The 20,642-nt window shown below is 39.0% G+C and overlaps 1 protein-coding gene across 11 annotated transcripts in view; it reads left to right on the forward strand.

The window, feature by feature from the left end:
- Positions 1–20,642, forward strand: part of sanbr (SANT and BTB domain regulator of CSR) — a 66,893-nt gene that overhangs the window by 27,006 nt on the left and 19,245 nt on the right. For 10 of the 11 annotated variants that reach the window (XM_063055973.1, XM_063055971.1, XM_063055970.1 and 7 more), the window contains 4 exons: positions 7,114–7,266; positions 10,386–10,531; positions 15,775–15,874; positions 17,318–17,350. In XM_063055973.1, the coding sequence (XP_062912043.1) occupies positions 7,114–7,266; positions 10,386–10,531; positions 15,775–15,874; positions 17,318–17,350 (432 nt within the window). The remainder of the gene's footprint in view (positions 1–7,113; positions 7,267–10,385; positions 10,532–15,774; positions 15,875–17,317; positions 17,351–20,642) is intronic. The other variant, XM_063055976.1, reaches the window with a different exon arrangement.

Raw genomic sequence — 20,642 nt, forward strand, 5'->3', positions numbered from 1 at the left:
TTGAAAAACAGCAGAGTTGATGAAGGGTCCCTGGTCGATGAGATATACAAGTATATGGACTTTCAATTGTACCTAATTAAGTGTTGCATAGAAGGTTTTGTCATTATGACTGAAGCCTGCCCTCCCCCCAAATAAAAGGGGAACAGACAGTAAAGAAAGAGCAGTGAACGAAGTGTATAGAGTAAAGCCAGATCTAACATATAGAGAGGCTTTGAGGAAAGAGAAGCAGAATAAACGGTGTAAAGACAGTAAGGTAGAACGGCTGAAGTGTGTGTACCTCAATGCAAGAAGCATCAGGAACAAAGGTGATGAACTGAGAACTTGGATACATACATGGAATTATGATGTAGTGGCCATTACAGAGACTTGGCTGGCACCAGGGCAGGAATGGATTCTCAATATTCCTGGATTTCAGTGCTTTAAAAGGGATAGAGAGGGTGGAAAAAGGGGAGGAGGGATGGCAATACTGGTCAGGGATACTATTACAGCTACAGAAAGGGTGGGTAATGTAGCAGGATCCTCTTTTGAGTCAGTATGGGTGGAAGTCAGGAACAGGAAGGGAGCAGTTACTCTGCTGGAGGTATTTATAGGCCCCCTGGTAGCAGCAGAGATACAGAGGAGCAGATTGGAAGGCAGATTTTGGAAAGGTGCAAAAATAACAGTGTTGTTATCATGGGTGACTTGAACTTCCTTAATATTGATTGGCACCTGATTAGTTCCAAGGGTTTAGATGGGGCAGAGTTTGTTAAGTGTGTCCAGGACGGATTCCTGTCACAGTACGTTGACAGGCTGACTAGGGGGAATGCCATACTAGATCTAGTACTTGGTAATGAACCAGGTCAGGTCACAGATCTCTCAGTGGGTGAGCATCTGGGGGACAGTGACCACCGCTCCTTGGCCTTTAGCATTATCATGGAAAAGGATAGAATCAGAGAGGACAGGAAAATTTTTAATTGGGGAAGGGCAAATTATGAGGCTATAAGGTTAGAACTTGCGGGTGTGAATTGGGATGATGTTTTTGCAGGGAAATGTACTATGGACATGTGGTCGATGTTTAGAGATCTCTTGCAGGATGTTAGGGATAAATTTGTCCCGGTGAGGAAGATAAAGAAAGGTAGGGTGAAGGAACCATGGGTGACAAGTGAGGTGGAAAATCTAGTCAGGTGGAAGAAGGCAGCATACATGAGGTTTAGGAAGCAAGGATCAGATGGATCTGTTGAGGAATATAGGGAAGCAAGAAAAGAGCTTAAGAAGGAGCTGAGAAGAGCAAGAAGGGGGCAGGAGAAGGCCTTGGCGAGTAGGGTAAAGTAAAACCCCAAGGCCTTCTTCAATTACGTGAAGAAAAAAGGATGACAGGAGTGAAGGTAGGACTGATTAGAGATAAAGGTGGGAAGATGTGCCTGGAGCTGTGGAGGTGAGCAAGGTCCTCAATGAATACTTCTCTTCAGTATTCACCAATGAGAGGGAACTTGATGATGTTGAGGACAATATGAGAGGTTGATGTTCTGGAGCATGTTAATATTAAGGGAGAGGAGGTGTTGGAGTTGTTAAAATACATTTAGGACGGATAAGTCCCCGGGGCCTGACGGAATATTCCCCAGGCTGCTCCACGAGGTGAGGGAAGAGATTGCTGAGCCTCTGGCTAGGATCTTTATGTCCTCGTTGTCCACGGGAATGGCACCGGAGGATTGGAGGGAGGCGAATATTGTCCCCTTGTTCAAAAAAGGTAGTAGGGATAGTCCCGGTAATTATAGACCAGTGAGCCTTACGTCTGTGGTGGGAAAGCTGTTGGAAAAGATTCTTAGAGTCAGGATCTTTGGGCGTTTAGAGAATCATGGTCTGATCAGGGACAGTCAGCATGGCTTTGTGAAGGGCAGATCATGTCTAACAAGCCTGATACAGTTCTTTGAGGAGGTGACCAGGCATATAGATGAGGGTAGTGCAGTGGATGTGATCTATATGGATTTTAGTAAGGCATTTGACAAGGTTCCATACAGTAGGCTTATTCAGAAAGTCAGAAGGCATGGGATCCAGGGAAGTTTGGCCAGGTGGATTTCGAATTGGCTTGCCTGCAGAAGGCAGAGGGTCATGGTGGAGGGAGTAGATTCAGCTTGGAGGATTGTGACTAGTGGTGTCCCACAAAGATCTGTTCTGGGACCTCTACTTTTCGTGATTTTTATTAACGACCTGGATGTGGGGGTGGAAGTGTGGGTTGGCAAGTTTGCAGACGACACAAAGGTTGGTGGTGTTGTAGATAGTGTAGAGGATTGTCAAAGAGTGCAGAGGGACATTGATAGGATGCAGAAGTGGGCTGAGAAGTGGCAGATGGAGTTCAACCCGGAGAAGTGTGAGGTGGTACACTTTGGAAGGACAAACTCCAAGGCAGAGTACAAAGTAAATGGCAGGATACTTGGTAGTGTGGAGGAGCAGAGGGATCTGGGGGTACATGTCCACAGATACCTGAAAGTTGCCTCACAGGTGGATAGGGTAGTTAAGAAAGCTTATGGGGTGTTAGCTTTCATAAGTTGAGGGATAGTGTTTAAGAGTCGCAATGTAATGATGCAGCTCTATAAAACTCTGGTTTGGCCACACTTGGAGTACTGTGTCCAGTTCTGGTCGCCTCACTATAGGAAGGATGTGGAAGCATTGGAAAGGGTACAGAGGAGATTTACCAGAATGCTGCCTGGTTTAGGGAGTATGCATTATGATCAGGGATTAAGGGAGCTAGGGCTTTACTCTTTGGAGAGAAGGAGGATGAGAGGAAACATGATAGAAGTGTACAAAATATTAAGAGGAATAGATAGAGTGGATAGTCCGTGCCTCTTCCCCAGGCACCACTGCTCAATACAAGAGGACATGGTTTTAAGGTAAGGGGTGTGAAGTTCAAGGGGGATATTAGAGGAAGGGTTTTTACTCAGTGGTTGGTGCGTGGAATGCACTGCCTGAGTCAGTGGTGGAGGCAGATACACTAGTGAAGTTTAAGAGACTACTAGGCAGGTATATGGAGGAACTTAAGGTGGGGGCTTATATGGGAGACACGGTTTGAGGGTCGGCACAACATTGTGGGCCAAAGGACCTGTACTGTGCTGTGCTATTCTTAAAAAAAAAAGAAATTTGTCTAAGTTATAGGGCTCAGAGTAAAAGTGAGCTGTTTATTTTCAGACTGGAGGAAAGAGTTCAGTGAATTTCCCTGGGAACAGTACTTTACTTAAATTAATGTCTTGGACCTGGACATACAGATATAATGTCCTAATTTGCAGATGGCTCATAACTTCCAAGAGGTGGATGTGCAAGCGAAATTTAATACAGGAAAATGTGAAGCAGAAGCCATGAGAAGAGAGAGCATAAACAGAAGGTGAAAAGGTTCTGGAAAGATAGAGATCTGGAGATGTACAAAAATTGTGGAAGGTGGTAGGGCAGTTTGAAAAATTGATTTAAAAAATATACAGGATCCTACAACAAGAGACAATGGCAAGAATGTCATGATAAATCTTGTTAAAGCACTGATTTGGCCACAACTGGAGTTCTATGACCAATTCTGGGTACTGTAATATTTCCACTGATGACTGACGTGGATAGCTGAGAGAATTTGGATGCTTCTTCTTAGAACAGAGGGATTTACAATGTGATTTGATAAAGATATCTAAATCTATGAAGAATCTAGCCAAGTTAAATGGAGAAGAAATTTCTTCTTGACAAAAGGGTCAAGGAAATAGAATTACAAAAGCGCAGATTTGACAGTTTTTTGCAGTGAGTATTCTAGATTGTCCTGTGGAGCAGGGGTGGTGAACCCCTATAGTGATGCTTAAAAAGGAATTGGTAGATAGAAAAGGCTGTGGAAGACAATGAATGAGTGGCTGTGATTGTATTTGTCTGCTTCGCATGTATGAAAGACTTATTGTGCCAAGTTGCTCCCCTCCAATGCTGTAACCATTCTGTGAATGAACATTATTACAAATGTACTTGGAGTGGGTGGCTATCTTGTTTGTAATTAATGGTGTTCCAGTGGACAGGGTGGGGGCATAATCCTTTTTAGAATTGGTTTGGTGATGTTGAAGTTTATATTTCAAAGTTAAAGCATGTAGTTGTTGAAAATGTAAATATGGTTTAGCAAGTTGGTCATGCTGCAGGTATGGAAAGAGAGGGCATGGGTATTGATCACAAAGGCCAGTTAAGACAGGCAAGTAGCACAGGAGTCCTCTGTGGATATTCCCTTTCAAACAGATTAAAATAAAATCGATCTTTTTAAAATTGGAAGCTACTACCTAAATATTTGCTATTAAAATAGTTCTAAAATACTTAAATTGTTGGGGGAAGTGGCTTCTCAGAGGATAGTAGCAGCAGAAAAGTTTGTGATCAGCAGCTGACCACACTTGACTGTAATTTTTGTAGTGTGAGGGGATTAGATAAGGTAGAATTTAAGTGTGGCCAAGAATGTTTTTGCAGATGATATGTATTTGGTCACTCTCGAGTGGCGACTATTTCTCATCTTAGTAAATGAAACCAGGCAGGTGGTGGAAGTGTCAGTGAGCGAACACTTTGAAACCAGTGGCGACAGTAATGCAAATTTCAAGGTACTTATGGAAAAGGTTGATGTTTTTCTTAAAGAATAGGTCCAAAATTGGGGGTATCTGATTTTATTTTTAGCATGAGAGAAGACCTGGTTTAAGTATATTGTGAGCAGACACTAATGAGTAAATTATTACCTAGCAAGAGTCAGCAGGAGTTCAGATTCAACATATTTTGGTAAGGGTGTAAGGAAAAGATGGCAAAATTAAGGAACTTAGAATAACCAAGGTTATTTAAGGTTTGATCAGGAAAAAAAGAAACCAAATGACTGGTATGGACAACTATAATCAAGTGAGTCCTTTGAGGAATATAAAGGGTATAGGCAAGTACATAAGAAGGAAATTAAAAACAGGTCAGGCAACATCCTTGACAAGGAAGATTGAGGAGAGTGCCAAAACAATTTGTAAATAGCCAAGGAAAGAATGGGTCCCCTTAATGACATAGGGGTAATCCACATGCTAGGGGAAGTGGGCAAAATTTTAAATGAATACTTCTCATCTGTATTCACCAAGGATGTGTAGTGTAGTAAATTGTCTGGAACTTGTAGCTATTGAGAAGGCGGAGGCATTAAATGTTTTGAAAATGTAATAACGAATAGATCAATTTCAGATCTCAACCCAGAAGATTTATCCACCATTACGTGTGGATAACATGGAAGGAAACAGCTAGCACCCTGATGGAGATTTCTGTATTTTCATTAGCCCCAGGCGGGGGACCAGAAGACCAAAGGATACCCTTCGTGTATTTAAGAAGGGTTGCAGGGATAAGCCAGGTAACTGAACCCTGATGAGCTTTTATCAGTGGTAGGAAGTTACCATAGAATATTCTAAGCAACAAGATCTGTGTTTATTTGGAAAGAGACTGGTTTGGGATATCCAGCATTGCTATGCAAGTGGGAAATCCTGTCTCACTAATTTGATTGAGATAGTTTTGAGGAAATAGATGAAATCAGGGCAGTAGGTGTTATCTATATGGATTTTAGCCAGGCATTTGACAAGGTGTTACATGGTAGGCTAGTCCAGAAGGTGCAGGCACCTGAGATCCAAGAGTGGTTTGATGATAAGAGGCAGAGAGTGGTGTTGGAAGGATGAAGTCTGTGACTAGTGGTGTAGCACTGGGATCAGTGACTAGTGATATAGCTCTGGGATCAGTGATTGGTGGCGTAAACTGGGACTCTGTCTAGACCTTTCAACATTCAAAAGGTTTCAATGAGATCCCCCCTCATTCTTCTGAACTCCAGTGAGTACAGACCCAGAGCCATCAAACGTTCCTCATATGATAACCCTTTCATTCCTGGAATCATCCTTGTGAACCACCTCTGGACCCTCTCCAAAGCCAGCACACCTTTTCTAAGATGAGGGGCCCAAAACTGTTCACAATACTCCAGGTGAGGCCTCACCAGTGCCTTATAAAACCTCGGCATCACATCCTTGCTCTTGTATTCCAGACCTCTTGAAATGAATACTAACATGGTATTTACCTTCCTCACCACTGACTCAACCTGCATGTTAAGCTTCAGGGTGTTCTGCACAAGGACTCCCAAGTCCCTCTGCATCTCAGATTCCTGGATTTTCTCCCCGTTTAGAAAATAGTCCGCACATGTATTTCTACTACCAAAGTGCATGACCATGCATTTTCCAGCATTGTATTCCATTTGCCACTTTCCTGCCCATTCTCCTAATCTGTCCAAGTCCTTCTGCATCCTACTTGTTTCCTCAGCACTATCTGCCCCTCCACTAATCTTCGTATCATCTGCAAACATGGCAAGAAAGCCATCTATTCCATCATCTAAATCATTTATATAAAAAGAAGTGGTCCCAACACCGACCCCTTTGGAACACCATTAGTCACTAGCAGCCAACCAGAAAAGGATCCTTTTATTCCCACTCGCTGCCTCCTGCCAATCAGCCAATGCACTAACCATGTTAGTAACTTTCCTGTAATACCAAGGGCTCTTAACTTGGTAAGCAGCCTCATGTGTGGCACCTTGTCAAAGGCCTTCTGAAAGTCCAGATATTTAAAATCAACTGTATCCCCTTTATCTATCCTACTTGTAATCTCCTCAAAGAAATCCAACAGGTTCATCAGGCAGGATTTTCCCTGAAGGAAACCATGCTGACTTTGTACTATCTTGTCCTGTGTCACCAAGTACTGCATCACCTCATCCTTAACAATTGACTCCAACATCTTCCCAATCACTGAGGTCAGGCTAACTGGTTTATAATTTCCTTTCTGCTGCCTTCCTCTTGTTTTCTGTTTAATTCATTTAGAATGTGAAGGAATATTTAATCTTTATAATCTTTTTTGTATGTAGGTGGCTATAAATTCTCCCATAAGGGAAGACTAGTATTTTAAAAATACTTATTTTGGTGAAACGTATCTGTTTTGTATATTAACACATGTATTGCAACAGTAATAACTGGTATAAATTAAAAAGACCAGTTACGAAAGCACAAAATTAAGCAATTTATCATTAAATACTTTTTTCACACCTGTGTTACAAGATACATTTATTTACTACTGCTCTATCTTAATTTGTTTTAGGTCTTTCCATGCACTGAACTCTCTCACTGCCGCTACCATCCAGAACAAGTGATGTATCTTCCCCCAGGCAATCAGTTGTCTACTTCTGGCTTTGGGTTCTATCCATGTTGTAAGCAGAAGGTGCTACGGTTTGATCCTCTTCAAGCAAATACAGTAAGCATGAAAACTGAACAAAAAATTGCTAATCAGTATGTATTAATAAAGAAGCATTCTAAAAGATATTGGGAAGGGAGGGAGGGGAGGGAACATCGACTCGGACCATGAGAGGCCAAAACATATTGAGCCCTTGGTAACTTATAGTAGAGAAGGGAGGCAAGAAGTCTGCTCTGAATATGCTGACTTTTTGAAAAAGCTTAATTGTGATCCTGTTTTTTTTCCCTCAATCGTTTGCAATGCTGTCTGTTCAGATAGTTTACTGTAGTTAAGCATTTTATTCAGCAAGCCACATAACTGTCTCATCATTATTTGCAAACAAAGAAATTCATGTCTTTCTAACTGATACCCTTCAAATGACTGGGACTATTACTGTGCCCTTCTCTCTTCTACTGGAAGTATTCCATGTTTTTGAATCTTTTCATTTGGAAACTTCAGCCATTATTTTTGTACACTTGTACAAATGAATGTGCTAGATGATTCCTTTGGAAACATTTCTCTATCAACCAATCACTTTAAATGTGACAGTGCTACTGACAGCCTGGTAGCAGTAGTTTCCCAGAGTTTTCAACTTCCAGCTTCATTTGATCTGATGTATTTGGTAGTTCTGGATTTATAGCCATAACTATAATTTGACTAATGTGGATTCAGTTGAGGGGCATACATTGAGAAGTACTATGGATGTCAGTTAATTGGGACACATCGGGATCAGTACATTTTGGTCCAATTAAGTGGTTACCCCAATTAGCTGAAGTTTCATGAAATTAGTTATAAAGGTATAAAAAAGATAAACTGAGTAACAAATTATGTATTTAACTGAAAAACAAAACAAATCTATCTTTTATCTTACCAATAGCACTACAATACTATTAAACTGTACATTAGATTCAAATAGTTATTGACGGAAGAATTCATGCAGTGTACATATTGAACAAAATCAGCACAGACACCTAGTGCAGTTAATGGACTGCCTTCATAAAATGTTATCAACAATTGCATCCTCCAAATCTTCATTTTCAATGTAACATTCAAGATGATTGTTGATAATTTCAAATTCTTCTTGGTTCTTAATTTCTTTAAGTCATGAAATCATTTCATTTTTATTCCTAGCCAGTTCTGACGTCTCCAAGCCTGAATGCTTGAAACCACAGTTCTGAATTGTCTTACTGCTTACTTCTGGCTAACTATCAGTGACAACAATCACTGCTTTTTGAACACAAACACATGCAACTGATGCTAATGAAAATCTGTTTGCTGGAAGCACACTGTAGCATCTAACAGCCACACAACTACACTGAACTGCTACTAGTTAGAACCTGTTCAGCAACTGTCTCCTGCCCCAATTAAATGGCATGGTGTCCAAAATAAATGAAAGGAATCCCATTGATTTTTAAATTAGTTTTTGTTCTTTAAGAGTTATCTCAAATAGGCGGCTGCCGCTATTAACCAATTAATTGTATTCTTCTTCTATACAAGTCCTTCATTTATTTTTATCTGAATCAATGGGTTTGAGCTTCTTAGTTGCCTGTTTCCCGGAGTCACAGTAAGCTTTCAATTGCTTTTGCGATGGGCTTGCCAAATCTCTTTGAACGAGGAGGTTATTGCTTAAACTATTTAAATCTTGCGGATGGTATTGAAATGCAAAGAACAGACAGGGAAAGGTGGGCCACTCATTTAAAATAGTCCTGAGGGTTTCTCTTACTATCTGTGTAGTTGAGCCGAGTTCTCCAGGAATCATCCCTGCTGTCATGGCCATGTTTATTCTCCTATTAAAACATTGCAGTAAACCCCAGTAATAGGCACCATGGTAACATAGCAGTTAGGGTGACGCTATTACAGCTCGGGACATTCTGCAGTTCAGAGTTCAATTCTGGTGCAATTCTGCAAGGAGTCTTTGTACGTCTCCCCGTGGAATTTGTGAGTTTTCCCTGAGTGCTCTGTTTTCCCTCTACGGTCCAAAGACATACCAGGTATGTTAATTCATAATTGTAAATTGTCCCATGATTAGGTTAGGGTTAGTCGGAGTTGGGGGAGCCTTGTGGCTCGAAGGGTTGGAAGGGCATACTGCACACTATATCACTAAATAAATAAATCTGCTAAGCACTTGCAAATTTTGTTTTGATCTATATCTATTCATGAGTCTTTATATGTGAATGCACCCAATCTGTAGCCTTACGCAATTTTTTTAAACCTTTAAGCATTGTGTTTTAGAAGATTTCTTGCTGTTGAGCCTATTCGTTTCTTTTGCCAACTTTTCTGTTCAGTTAATCTTCACAAAAGTTTTTTCCTTGTGTTGCCGAATTTATTTTTATGGCCCACATCTTTGATTCTTTTCTTTGCTTTTCCTGTATTACTCCTAAATGAGTATAATGATGTGTTCACTATTTTCCAATCATTGTATAATTTGCAGGTCAGTTATTTTCCTTATCCCCCTTATTCTCTCAGTTAAATTACACAGTGCATTTCTTCATACAAATCCAGGAAATGCTCCTGGATGCTTATAAAATTCTCATTTATTAAAAACAAACTCAGTGTATTTTTACTATTTTGAGCTTTGTCACCGATTATCATTTCTGTTTTGAAATATTGGAGTAGCAAATTAAAAGTCTAATGCCTGGATGACCTTTATAATTGAAATATTTTTAGTTTGCAGTATACAGTGGGTGTCTTTATTTAACAAAAGCTTTCTCAGAGTTTTCTCAGAGAATGATGTAACGGTAGTTTGAAAAAAGTGGTTTTAAATAAATATCGATATTTAACAGATGCTCAGAAAGACAATACAATTTTAACATTTATATTTCCCCATAGCAAAAACTAAGGCAGCTATTTGAAATAAAATCATTGTGCTGTAGATGCTTAAGCAGCTATTATGATGTGAGAAATGGTTAATGTTTCAGAACAAAAACAGCTACTTGCAACAATCTGTATGCTTTTAACAAGTACTATTTATCATTTCAACAAATTGATAGCACATTGGAGCAACGTACAGGAAATAATAGCTCCCTTTTGTTTCTTTCTCCCTTCTGTTTGTGAATAATAAATTACAATTGTAAGTGGAAATTGACCAAACTAAAATATGAGATTTGATCTTCTCTCTTTTAAAAATTTGTTTTGTTTAGGGTTGTAAACTTCAGGATCATGTAGTCAAATTAACTAATCATCTTCAGACTGGTAAACTTACTTCATTATCAATTGGACAAGTTTATTGTGATGTACTACAGCACAAGGATGTTGTCTGTGTGCCATTCTGTAAAACAGAAGAAAGGTAATTGTCTTCTAAGCTCTTATTTGATCATTTAAACATAGATAATTTTAGAGTCCTGAAGAAAGGTCTCGGCCTGAAACGTTGACTGTTTACTCTTTTCCATAGATGCTGCCTAACCTGCTGAGTTCCTCCAGTATTTTGTGTGCATTGTTTTGGATTTCAGCATCTGCAGATTTTTTCGGGTTATAGATAATTTATGTTTGCTCTTTACAATAAGGATTATAAACACTGAAGTTTCAAAACAAAATCTGATTATAGTGGATTCCAGTTAATTGGGACACATCAGGACCAGTACATTTTAGGCCAACTAAGTGGATGCCTCAGTTAGCCCACTTTCCATGTTAATAGTTAAAAAGATATATAATTAAAGATAAACTGAGTTTCAAATTGTGTATTTAAATGAAATACAGAACAAATTACAACATTACAGTACTATAAAACTGTATTCGTTCCTAATAGTAATCAGTGGAGGAATTCATCCTGTGTATGCAATGAACAAAATCAGTGCACACACTGACTGCAGATAGTGAACTGCCTTTATGCAATGCTATTGAAGATTCCATCCGCCAAATCTTCATGTTCGTTGTAACATTCAAGATGATTTTAATATTTTGTAGTTCTTAACTTTTTGAAGTAGTGAAGTCATTTCATTTTTCTCTGCCAAGCATTTTTTTTGGCATCTCTAAGCCTGAATGCTTGAAACTGCTGTGAGGAAAACAGTTCTGAATTTTCCTACTGCCTATCCCTTGCCAACTATCAGTGACAAAAATCACTGCTTTTTGAACACAAACGCACACAACTGATGCTGTTTAAAAACTGATCGCTCAAATGACAAGGACCCCTACCATTGGATGGGACTGTGGACCCCAGGTTGGGAACTCCTGTATCATGCCTATCTAAAATTCTCAAATGGTGATTGTATCTGACTCCACTACCTCTGGTAGATAGTTGCTGGATTCAACTGTTCAGTGTTAATGTATTTTTTTTTTAAATCCCTGAAATTTCAAAGAAAATGCCATTCTAGTGCCTTAAATTATTCCCTCTTGTTTTTGATAACCCTGTCATGTAGAATTATAAAATTATATGGCTTGGAAAGAGATTATTTGACCCAATTTTTTCATGCAGGTACCCTTCTGTGTTAATCCCATCACCTGACATTTGGCCCATAGCTTACTATATCTAAGCAATTCAAGTGGTTGAGAGTATCCACCCATCCATGCCTCTACCCCTGTATCAGATCTGCCCGCAACTTCCTTCATTCCAGGGAGTTAAAACAGTCTTCCAATCCAAGCCACATCCTAATAAATCTCCTCTGCGTTCTCTCCAGTGTAATCACATTCTTCCTACAGTGTGTTGACCAGAAATGCATGCAGTGCTCCCAAGTGTGATCTATTTTGTTTTTGTGAAGTTGCAGCATCCCACTTTTTGTATTCTGTGCCAATGAAGGTAAACATGTCATGTGTTTTCAGCTTATCTACCTGTGTTGTCACTTCCGGGGAACTATGGATGTGAACCACTAGGACACCCGTTCATTAATATTCCCTAACACCCTGCTGCATTCTGTGTATATATCCTACCCTTATTTGACATTCCAACATGCATCACTTCACACGAGTTGGGATTAAATTCCATCTGCTGACCCTCTACTCAAATTTCTGTCTTGTGTATTATCCTGCCATAGCCTTAGACAACCATACTCCCTATCCAGGCCACCACCAACTTGCTAATCGTACTCCCTACATTCATGTCCAAGCCATTAAGAGGTTCATGAGAATCCTGTCTATCATTCTATTTGTTCATACTATTTAAGATAATTTGTACTATTTGTGGTGATGTTGCATTTCGGTTGTGTTCATGTAAGATATTATCTCACTTCAATGTTCACATTTAATCTATTTATACAATTTTAACATCTTGAATGGAAATCTATCACAGTAATTCATTTTGGCATCTATTCAATTTGAATCGTTGTAACATAGATTCCAAATAATATGAAAATATATTTAATAATAGTCAGATGTTTAATTTGTAATAACACAGCTCAGAGTATTCCAAAGTTTTGTTTGTTTCTACCTCTCCTTATGTAGATGTTGCTTCATGTGCTGGGTCTTTCCAACATTTTCTTTTGTTTACCTTTCCAGCATCTGTGGTATTTTTATTTTATTTGCTGAAAGTAATATTTTCAGAAGTATGTTATTATTGCTACTGCTTATACTCATACCTCAGCAGGAACATAGTGTAGCAATCATAACTAATATTCATGGAGATACAAAGCACAAATGCAAATTGTCTATGAGGCTGCTGATGTTGAGAGAGTTTAATTGGTGTTTGGGTCGCTTTTTTTTAAAGAAATATGGGTATGAGAATTTTTAAAAGGACACATACTTCCTATTGCATGATTTTAATATACCAACCAGTCTTCCATGAGTTCAATGTAGATGTCCAATAGATGCACAATTTCCAGTGAAGCATGTATGAGTACTTTATGGTAATTGAATCAAGATGGCTAAAAATATCAACAGAAGATTCAAGGAGATGCGTGGTTGGAGGAGACACAGGGTGTCAAAGGAAAAGGCAGAAAAAGCATGAGGATAGAGATGCTTCTAATTGTTGAGTGAGCATCCAGTACATTGCAGTACTGACTAACAAGATAAAACTTTATTTATCCCAAAGGAAATTGTTGTTGCAAGGTTGCTCAGTCAGAAATATGTACTTTAAAATACAAAATGTAAGCATTGAGGTATGAAAAAAATTCAGGATGTGTATTAAAAAGTAAATGAAAAATACAGATGTGCAATGAAACCAGAGATTTGTATACTTAAGGAGGAGTTGTAGAGTCTTGTAGCCACAGGGAGAAAGGATCTCCTGTGGGGTTCAGTGGTGGACCTTGGTGGAATCAGTCTGTTACTAAAGGTGCTCCTCTGTCTGTCCAGTATGTCAATGGAGAGGGATTGCCCATAATGCTCTGCAGCTTCTGCAGCATCCACCTGTCAGATACAACCACCAGGCAATCCAGTTCCACCCCCAGAACAGAACCAACTTTCTTGACAAGCTTAGCGATCTTCTTGGCATCAGACCCCTCACCTTGCTGCCCCAGCAGGCTACAGCATAGAATAGAATACTGGCCATCACTGAGTCATAGAACATCTGCAGCATAGTACTGATCGGAGAATCCTCAGGAAATACAGTTGGCTCTGTCCCTTGTGTTTTCGGCCCAGTCCAGTTTCTTGTCCAGATGAGTTCCCACGTATTTGTAGTCCCAGATGACTTCTACATCCGTTTTCTTGATGGAGGTGGGAATGCAGGTTGTTTTCACCTTCCTGAAGTCCACCACCAACTTCAATTGACAAAAGGACTGCACATCAGCAGAATGCCATTTTCCCTTTTTTTTCCGCTGTCATTCTTCTCTTTGGATCTCCTCCACTCAAATGAACAAATGTTTATCACCTATAGAAGGAAAATTACATTTGACTAATCTGCCGGACTTCTTTGAGGTCATGATCAATAGAAAAGATGAAGGGAGCCAATGCCAGATTTATGAAAGACTTTCAATAAGAATTCACATTTATTAATTAGCAACGTTAGTGCATGTGGAATTGGGAGTATTGATATGGGTTGCGAATTGGAAAATTAAAATGGGAATAAATGTATTTTCTAAGGATGGTGAGCTGTGACTAGTGGAGTACCCCAGGGATCAGTGCTTAGGACCCAGCAATTCATAGTTGATATCAATTATTTAGTTGAAGAATCAAATGCGTTTGGGAAATGATACTGATTTAGAGATTCTGAGTAGAGAGTTGGATGCAAAAAAAGTTTCAAGTGAATGTGGACAAAAACATGGGATGGGCAAGAATGTGACAAATGGAATTTAATGTGGGGAAAATGTGCATTAAATAGAAAAGCACAATTCTTTCAAAATGGTGAGTAATTGAGTAGTGCTGATTTTTGGAGAATGACAGGTTCTCTCATGCACCAATCACAAAATTAACATACAACTGCAATATATGATTTAGGATGACAAGCACCATGTTAATCTTTATTACAAGAGGATTTGAATACAGCAGTAAACAAATCTTAGAGGTTGCATAGAGCCTTGGTGTGACCACGCTTGGACTGATGTCAATGGCTTAAGACTCTTTACTCATTTCTCTTCATATCAGAATTGGCTTGATGATAATGATTGAGTTAAAGATATGGGGTCTCAATGTACAGCTGAGTTGGTGGTAAGCAAGGCAAGTGCAATGTTAGCAATCATTTCAAGATGACTGGAATATAAAAGCAAGGATGTAATGCTGAGATTCATAGCTTTATCATACCACATTTGGAGTATTGTGAGCAGTTTTGAGCCCCATGTCTAAGAAAGCATGCGTTGACATTGGTGAGAGTTCAGAGGAGGTTTACAAGAATGATTTTGGGGATGAAAGGGTTCACATATCAGTGTTTGAACGGTCTTGGCCTATACTCACTGGAGTTTAGAAGGAACCAAATGAGAAGGGATCTCACTGAGACCTAATGAATATTGAAAGGTATAGAGTAGATGTGAAAAGGATGTTTCCAGTATGGGGAGATAGACCGGAGGGCATCGGCTTGAAATAAAAGGGCATCCATTTAGAACAGAAATGAGGAGAAAATTCTTTGCCAAGGAGTGGTAATGTATGGAATTCATCGTAACAGATTGTCGTAGAGACCAGGTCATTTATATTTAAAGTGTTAGTTGATAGATTCTTAACTCGTAAAGATGCCAAAAGTTATGGGGAGAAGGCAAAAGAATAGATTTGAGAGAGAATAACAAATCAGCCATAATCTTGATGGGCTGAATGGCCTAATTCTGCTCTTGTTCCTTCAGGAACATTCTGATATTGATGGCTAACAATCTATCAAGATAACTATGTTTGAAGTACAAGATCTGTTCTAAACTTATTCGGTTTAGTACAGTGGGGTGTCCTTGCTGTGAATGCTGTGATTTACCTTCACATTTTTGTTTTGCAATGTGATTGTACTTAAATATTACTACAGTACAGCAATAGGTACATGGTAGTGCAGCTACCTATCTCCAAGTTTCAATCCTGAACTATTTTGGTCCGATAACAATAATAATAAATTAATGTTACATTTCTAGTAAATTGATTTCTTGAAATAGTTTCTCCCAGAATAATCTGTGTGATTGGTAGTTACACATCGTGCTTTTTAAAAATAGATTGTTTCTATTATAAAAAAAATTCAATCAGATTTTCTTTTTGCAGTAATGGAATTACAAATCTTTCTGAAGAGAAGGATCTAGATTCTGAAATCTTAGTAGAACCCAATTCATGGAGGGGACAGAAAACTGGGGATGTCACATCTGTAAGTATCTGCACTGATGAACAGTAGCTTTTCTGATAGGTGAAAAATTGGTATTTTAAAAGTGATGTAATATTTTATGTTTGAAATTGTTTGACATACTGTATTCATGACAGTTTATGACATTCATTTTACAAGAATCCTCTGTTGTATAATACTTTAATATTATATGTAGCATGTTGTCAAGGTTTTGTAAAGTACTTTTGTTTCAGTACTTTTAAAATTTCTATGTCTATTATTTAGCAAAAAAGACAGGCAATTTGCAAATAGATGATTACAAAACGTGATATGGTGATATTTACAGAAGGTATGATTTTGGCCATTGAACGTTTAGTAACCTTTTCCACTAGAGCATGTTGGAACTATTAATTGGGATATTTTCAATCAAGCATCTTGTGTTGGCTGTCTGTAATGTGTCGGCATTAACACTGGATTTGTGCTTTATTTAAGTGAAATACAAATTCCCATTAGTAATGAGAATCATGTGATGGTACAGTAGTTAGTACTACTGCCTAATGCCCAGTGGACCCAGGTTTGATCCTGGCTTTGGGTGCTGTCTGCCAGGCATTTACACTTTGTCCATAGTGTTGTATGGCGTTACATTGGTTACTCTTGTTTTCTGGTGAGTTAATTAGCAACTGTAAATTATCCTTGGTGTAGATAACTGGCAATAGAACTGATGAAGAATTGATGGGCATATGAGAGAGAATAAGTTTCAGGGTTATAGGGAAATAAGAAAAACAATGAATTTTTCACAGTTGGCATAGACCTGATGGTCCAAATGGCCTTCTCCTGTGTCTTGATAAAAAAGCATTGAAACTATAACCTCCTAATTATTCCTCTGTTGTGTTTCAGCAATTTTTCCTCCTTTAGGATGAGAGAATAACATTTAGGACAAGACTGAGTAGTAGTAAAAAAAGTTTTTCGAGAAAACAATTCTGTTGGGAATAGGTTTCAAATCAGTGACTCTCCAAATCCACAAGGTTATTTTGCTCTAGTGTGAATTAATTTACTTATTTTAATAAACTAATTTTTAACACTTAGAGACTGAAATTGACTTCTAATTCTTATTTGGTCGGCGGAACTAACTTTGATTTACAATATGCAATGTCAGTTGTTTAAGTATAAACCATGAGATAATCATCAACGGTGGTTTGATGGATTTCAGCACTTTGGAACTTTTCAGAACATTAAAAATCAGTCTACAACCAAACAGGGTTTATTTACGGCTTTGGATTCAGTTAGCAGCAATCAAAACAACTTACCACATTCAGTACTTTATGCTGAACTTCAGAAATTAACACCAGAAATTTAAGATGTTCATTGAAGGTTTATCTACAATACTCAGAATTATTTGAATAGAAACCATTATAATGCTAAGTATATGCTTATGGGTATCTTGTAATTTTTTTTGCTGGTTTCACAATCTCTGAATTCCTTTTATAGTTTTCACTTTTGAAAAACTGGAGTTTGCAGCTGGTAGGTTAGTAATTAACATTTAGTCCTAGAATAGTAATGCATGTTAATTTTAAAGTGTTGAAGTATTCGTTGAGTTGAGTTGCATGTAAATAATAAATGCTGGAATGTTAGTTTTATAGGTTACGTTTCAAGTTTTCTTCATCAGGCATAATAAGCATTTAACCTCTGTCAATGAGAGCATTCTCAATGACGATACATTACATTTATGTATCACCTCCAATGCAGCAAAAAACTGGAAGTTATTGAAAGAATGTAATGTAATCACAAAAAAAATTAATACTGAGCCAAAAAACTTGATTTGAAGTGTCATCCACCATCATCATAAAGGAGCAGGATATTTAAATATAGAGAAGCTGCTAGTGGAGAGGCTAAAGAAATGGACATCTCATAAACATAGTTCAAAGACATAGTTCTTTTACCAGCATTCCTAACTGGCAATAATTTATTTTTCCCTCCACAAAGTAAGATGTGAAACTAATCATTTCAAGTTCTTTGTCTCAAATTTCTGGCGAGAGGTATAATTTTTGGTGAGCCACCCTTACAACAAGTTTCTTGTCCTGGGCCATTAGGTAATGCATTTCTCATGCAGCTTTCATGTTGAAGCATGCAGAGCTACATGGGCCACATTGATTTGGGAGCATAGAGTTAGGACACCTGTCAGACAGATGTATTGCTTGCATTCATTCTTTGACAATCCCCTGCACCGCCCACCAAAGATTTCTGACTTATTTAGCCACACCCCACCTCCTTGCCATCCAGTCCTGAGCAATAACCACTGCACTTCATCTTGTAACCTGCATGTCTTTAATGCACTGCCCTCTGATGCTGTGATTGGACCTGTGGCCACCAATTCCTGGATCTTTATGACCAAAAAAATTCTTGATTCTGAAAATGTGGAATGCCCAAAAGAGATGTTGGAACCCAGAAACTATGCCACTCTTGCAGATCTATTGGATGGCACTAAAATGTGCAGGCAACAAAGGACTTGGAGGCTTACAGGGCAAAAACACAAGCTAGGAAGGAAAGAAGGCAAAGTGAGATGAAGTTGAGATGTTGTTATGATGGAACTAATGCAGATTGGTGAGCATGTAAGATATTTTGAGTGTCACCACAGGCAGCAAACTTCTAGATGAGTGCCCATTTATCAAATGTATATAATGGGCAAATAGAGCATTTGAGAAATGTAGTAAGAACTCATGGTCTGAGCTGATTGTGGAGCAAGAGGTGAAGTCTTGTTAATAAAGTGAGTTTGATGAAGGAAAAGTAGCAACTGACTTTACTTTTTATGATATTTGGCAGAGATATCAGCTGTTCTGAGCCTTTATGCTGACACGCAATAGAGGTGTTATTAGAGCACATGGAACTGAATCTCCTCTTGTATAAAGTTGTTGACTGCCTACTTTGTGCCTTATCGAGAAACTTCTAGATCAGGGTTTTCCAACCTGGGCTCCATGGTCCCTTGCTTAATGGTAATGGTCCATGGCATGAAAAAAATTGGGAGCCCCTGTTCTGTCAACATTCAAGATGGTTTAGTGTCATTTCCAATACATGAGTTTAAAGGAGAATGAATTAATTATTTCTTTGGATACGGTACAGAACAAAAGAAACTACAGTAAGATAAAGAACAAAGTAATAAAAATATATATAAATAGATAGCTAACTCATTAAAGTTGCTGATGAACGCAGCAGGCCGGGCAGCATCTCCAGGAAGAGGTACAGTCGACGTTTCGGGCCGAGACCCTTCGTCAGGACTAACTGAAGGAAGAACTCGTAAGAGATTTGAAAAAGTAAATAGATAGCTTATAAACATTGAGTGTATGTACATAAAGTGACAGGTAGGTAGGAAATGATGAAGTAGTGGGTGGGTGTGTTATTCAGCCTTGCTGCTTGGAGAAACCTTGCTTTTGAGTCTGGTGGTCCTAGCCTCCTCTGTAATGGGAGTGGGACAAACAGTCCATGAGCAGCGTGACTGGGATGCTTCATTATGTTGTTGACCTTTCTCTGGCACCTTTTGGTAGATATGCATGTGTCCTTGATGGCAGGTAGGCTGGTGCTGGTAATGCATTGGGCAGTTTTCACTACCCATTGTAGAGCCTCCTGTCTGCCACAGTGCAGTTTCTGTGCCATGCAGTGATGGAGCTTGTAGGATGCTCTGTACTAGTCATCTGCAGAAGGATGTGACTACTGATGCGCATTGTGTGGGGGAGGCGGTGTAAGATCTTCACTTCTGGGAGTTTGAAACTGCTCAGTTTCCACTGTCACGGATGTAGAGAGCGGTGTGAGTGGTGCAAGTCCCCCTGAAGTCGATAATCATCTCATTTTTGTTGACTTTGAGGAAGTGGTTATTTGCCTCATCAGGCCTCGAGTTCTTCCATCTCCTCCCTGTAGGCTGACTTACCTTTGTAATATGACTGTCGTGTCATTGGTGAACATGACAATATGATTACATGGGTATTTGGCCGTACATTTGTGTGTGTGCAGAGTGGACAGCACACAACCCTGTGGGGCACCTGTGTTGAGAATGATGGGGAGGGAGGTGCTGTTGTGCATCCTGATTAGCTGAAGTCTGTTGGTTAGAAAGTCCAACATCCATTTGCAGTGGTGAATTTAGACTGATGAGTAGGAGTTAAGTACAGTATTTGTTAAGTTTAGTGATTTATGGAGCTTCTCTGGCCCGCACACCCCTGTTGTTTTAGGGAAGATAAATTACACTAGCTTTTTGTTTGGACAGCATCACCTCAGTGGAACAGTGGACTGCAAGTATATGTTATCTTTTAAATAGGTAGCCTCTCAAACTCTCTTAAAATTTGCTGATACCCCTTAAGGAGCTTGTCTCAGTGGATATCTTTAAGTAGTGACCATTGGCACTGAACTAAAGTGCATTATAATATTTCTAAAAAGTAAAAGCAATCATCACTACAATCAGCCTTCTCGACTGGGTGTTGTATAATGAACCAGATTTGATGAGGGAGTTTTAAAGTAAAGGAACCCTTAGGAGTTCATAATATGATAGAATTCATCCTGTAATTTGAGAGGGAGAAGCTATTGTCAGATGTATTAGTACTACAGTGGAGTAAAGAGAATTAAAGGCATGAGAGAGGAGCTAGCCACAGTTGATTGGAAGAGGTCACTAGCAGGAATGACAGCAGAGCAGCAATGGCTGGAGTTTCTGGGAGTAATTCGGAAGGTGAACAATACATACATCCTAATGAAGTATTCTAAAGCAGGATGACACAACCATGGCTGACAAAGGAAGTTAAAGATAGCATAAAAGCAAAAAAGGGGGAATATA

Source organism: Mobula hypostoma, chromosome 8 (assembly GCF_963921235.1).
Source record: "Mobula hypostoma chromosome 8, sMobHyp1.1, whole genome shotgun sequence".
Classification (NCBI taxonomy): domain Eukaryota; kingdom Metazoa; phylum Chordata; class Chondrichthyes; order Myliobatiformes; family Myliobatidae; genus Mobula; species Mobula hypostoma.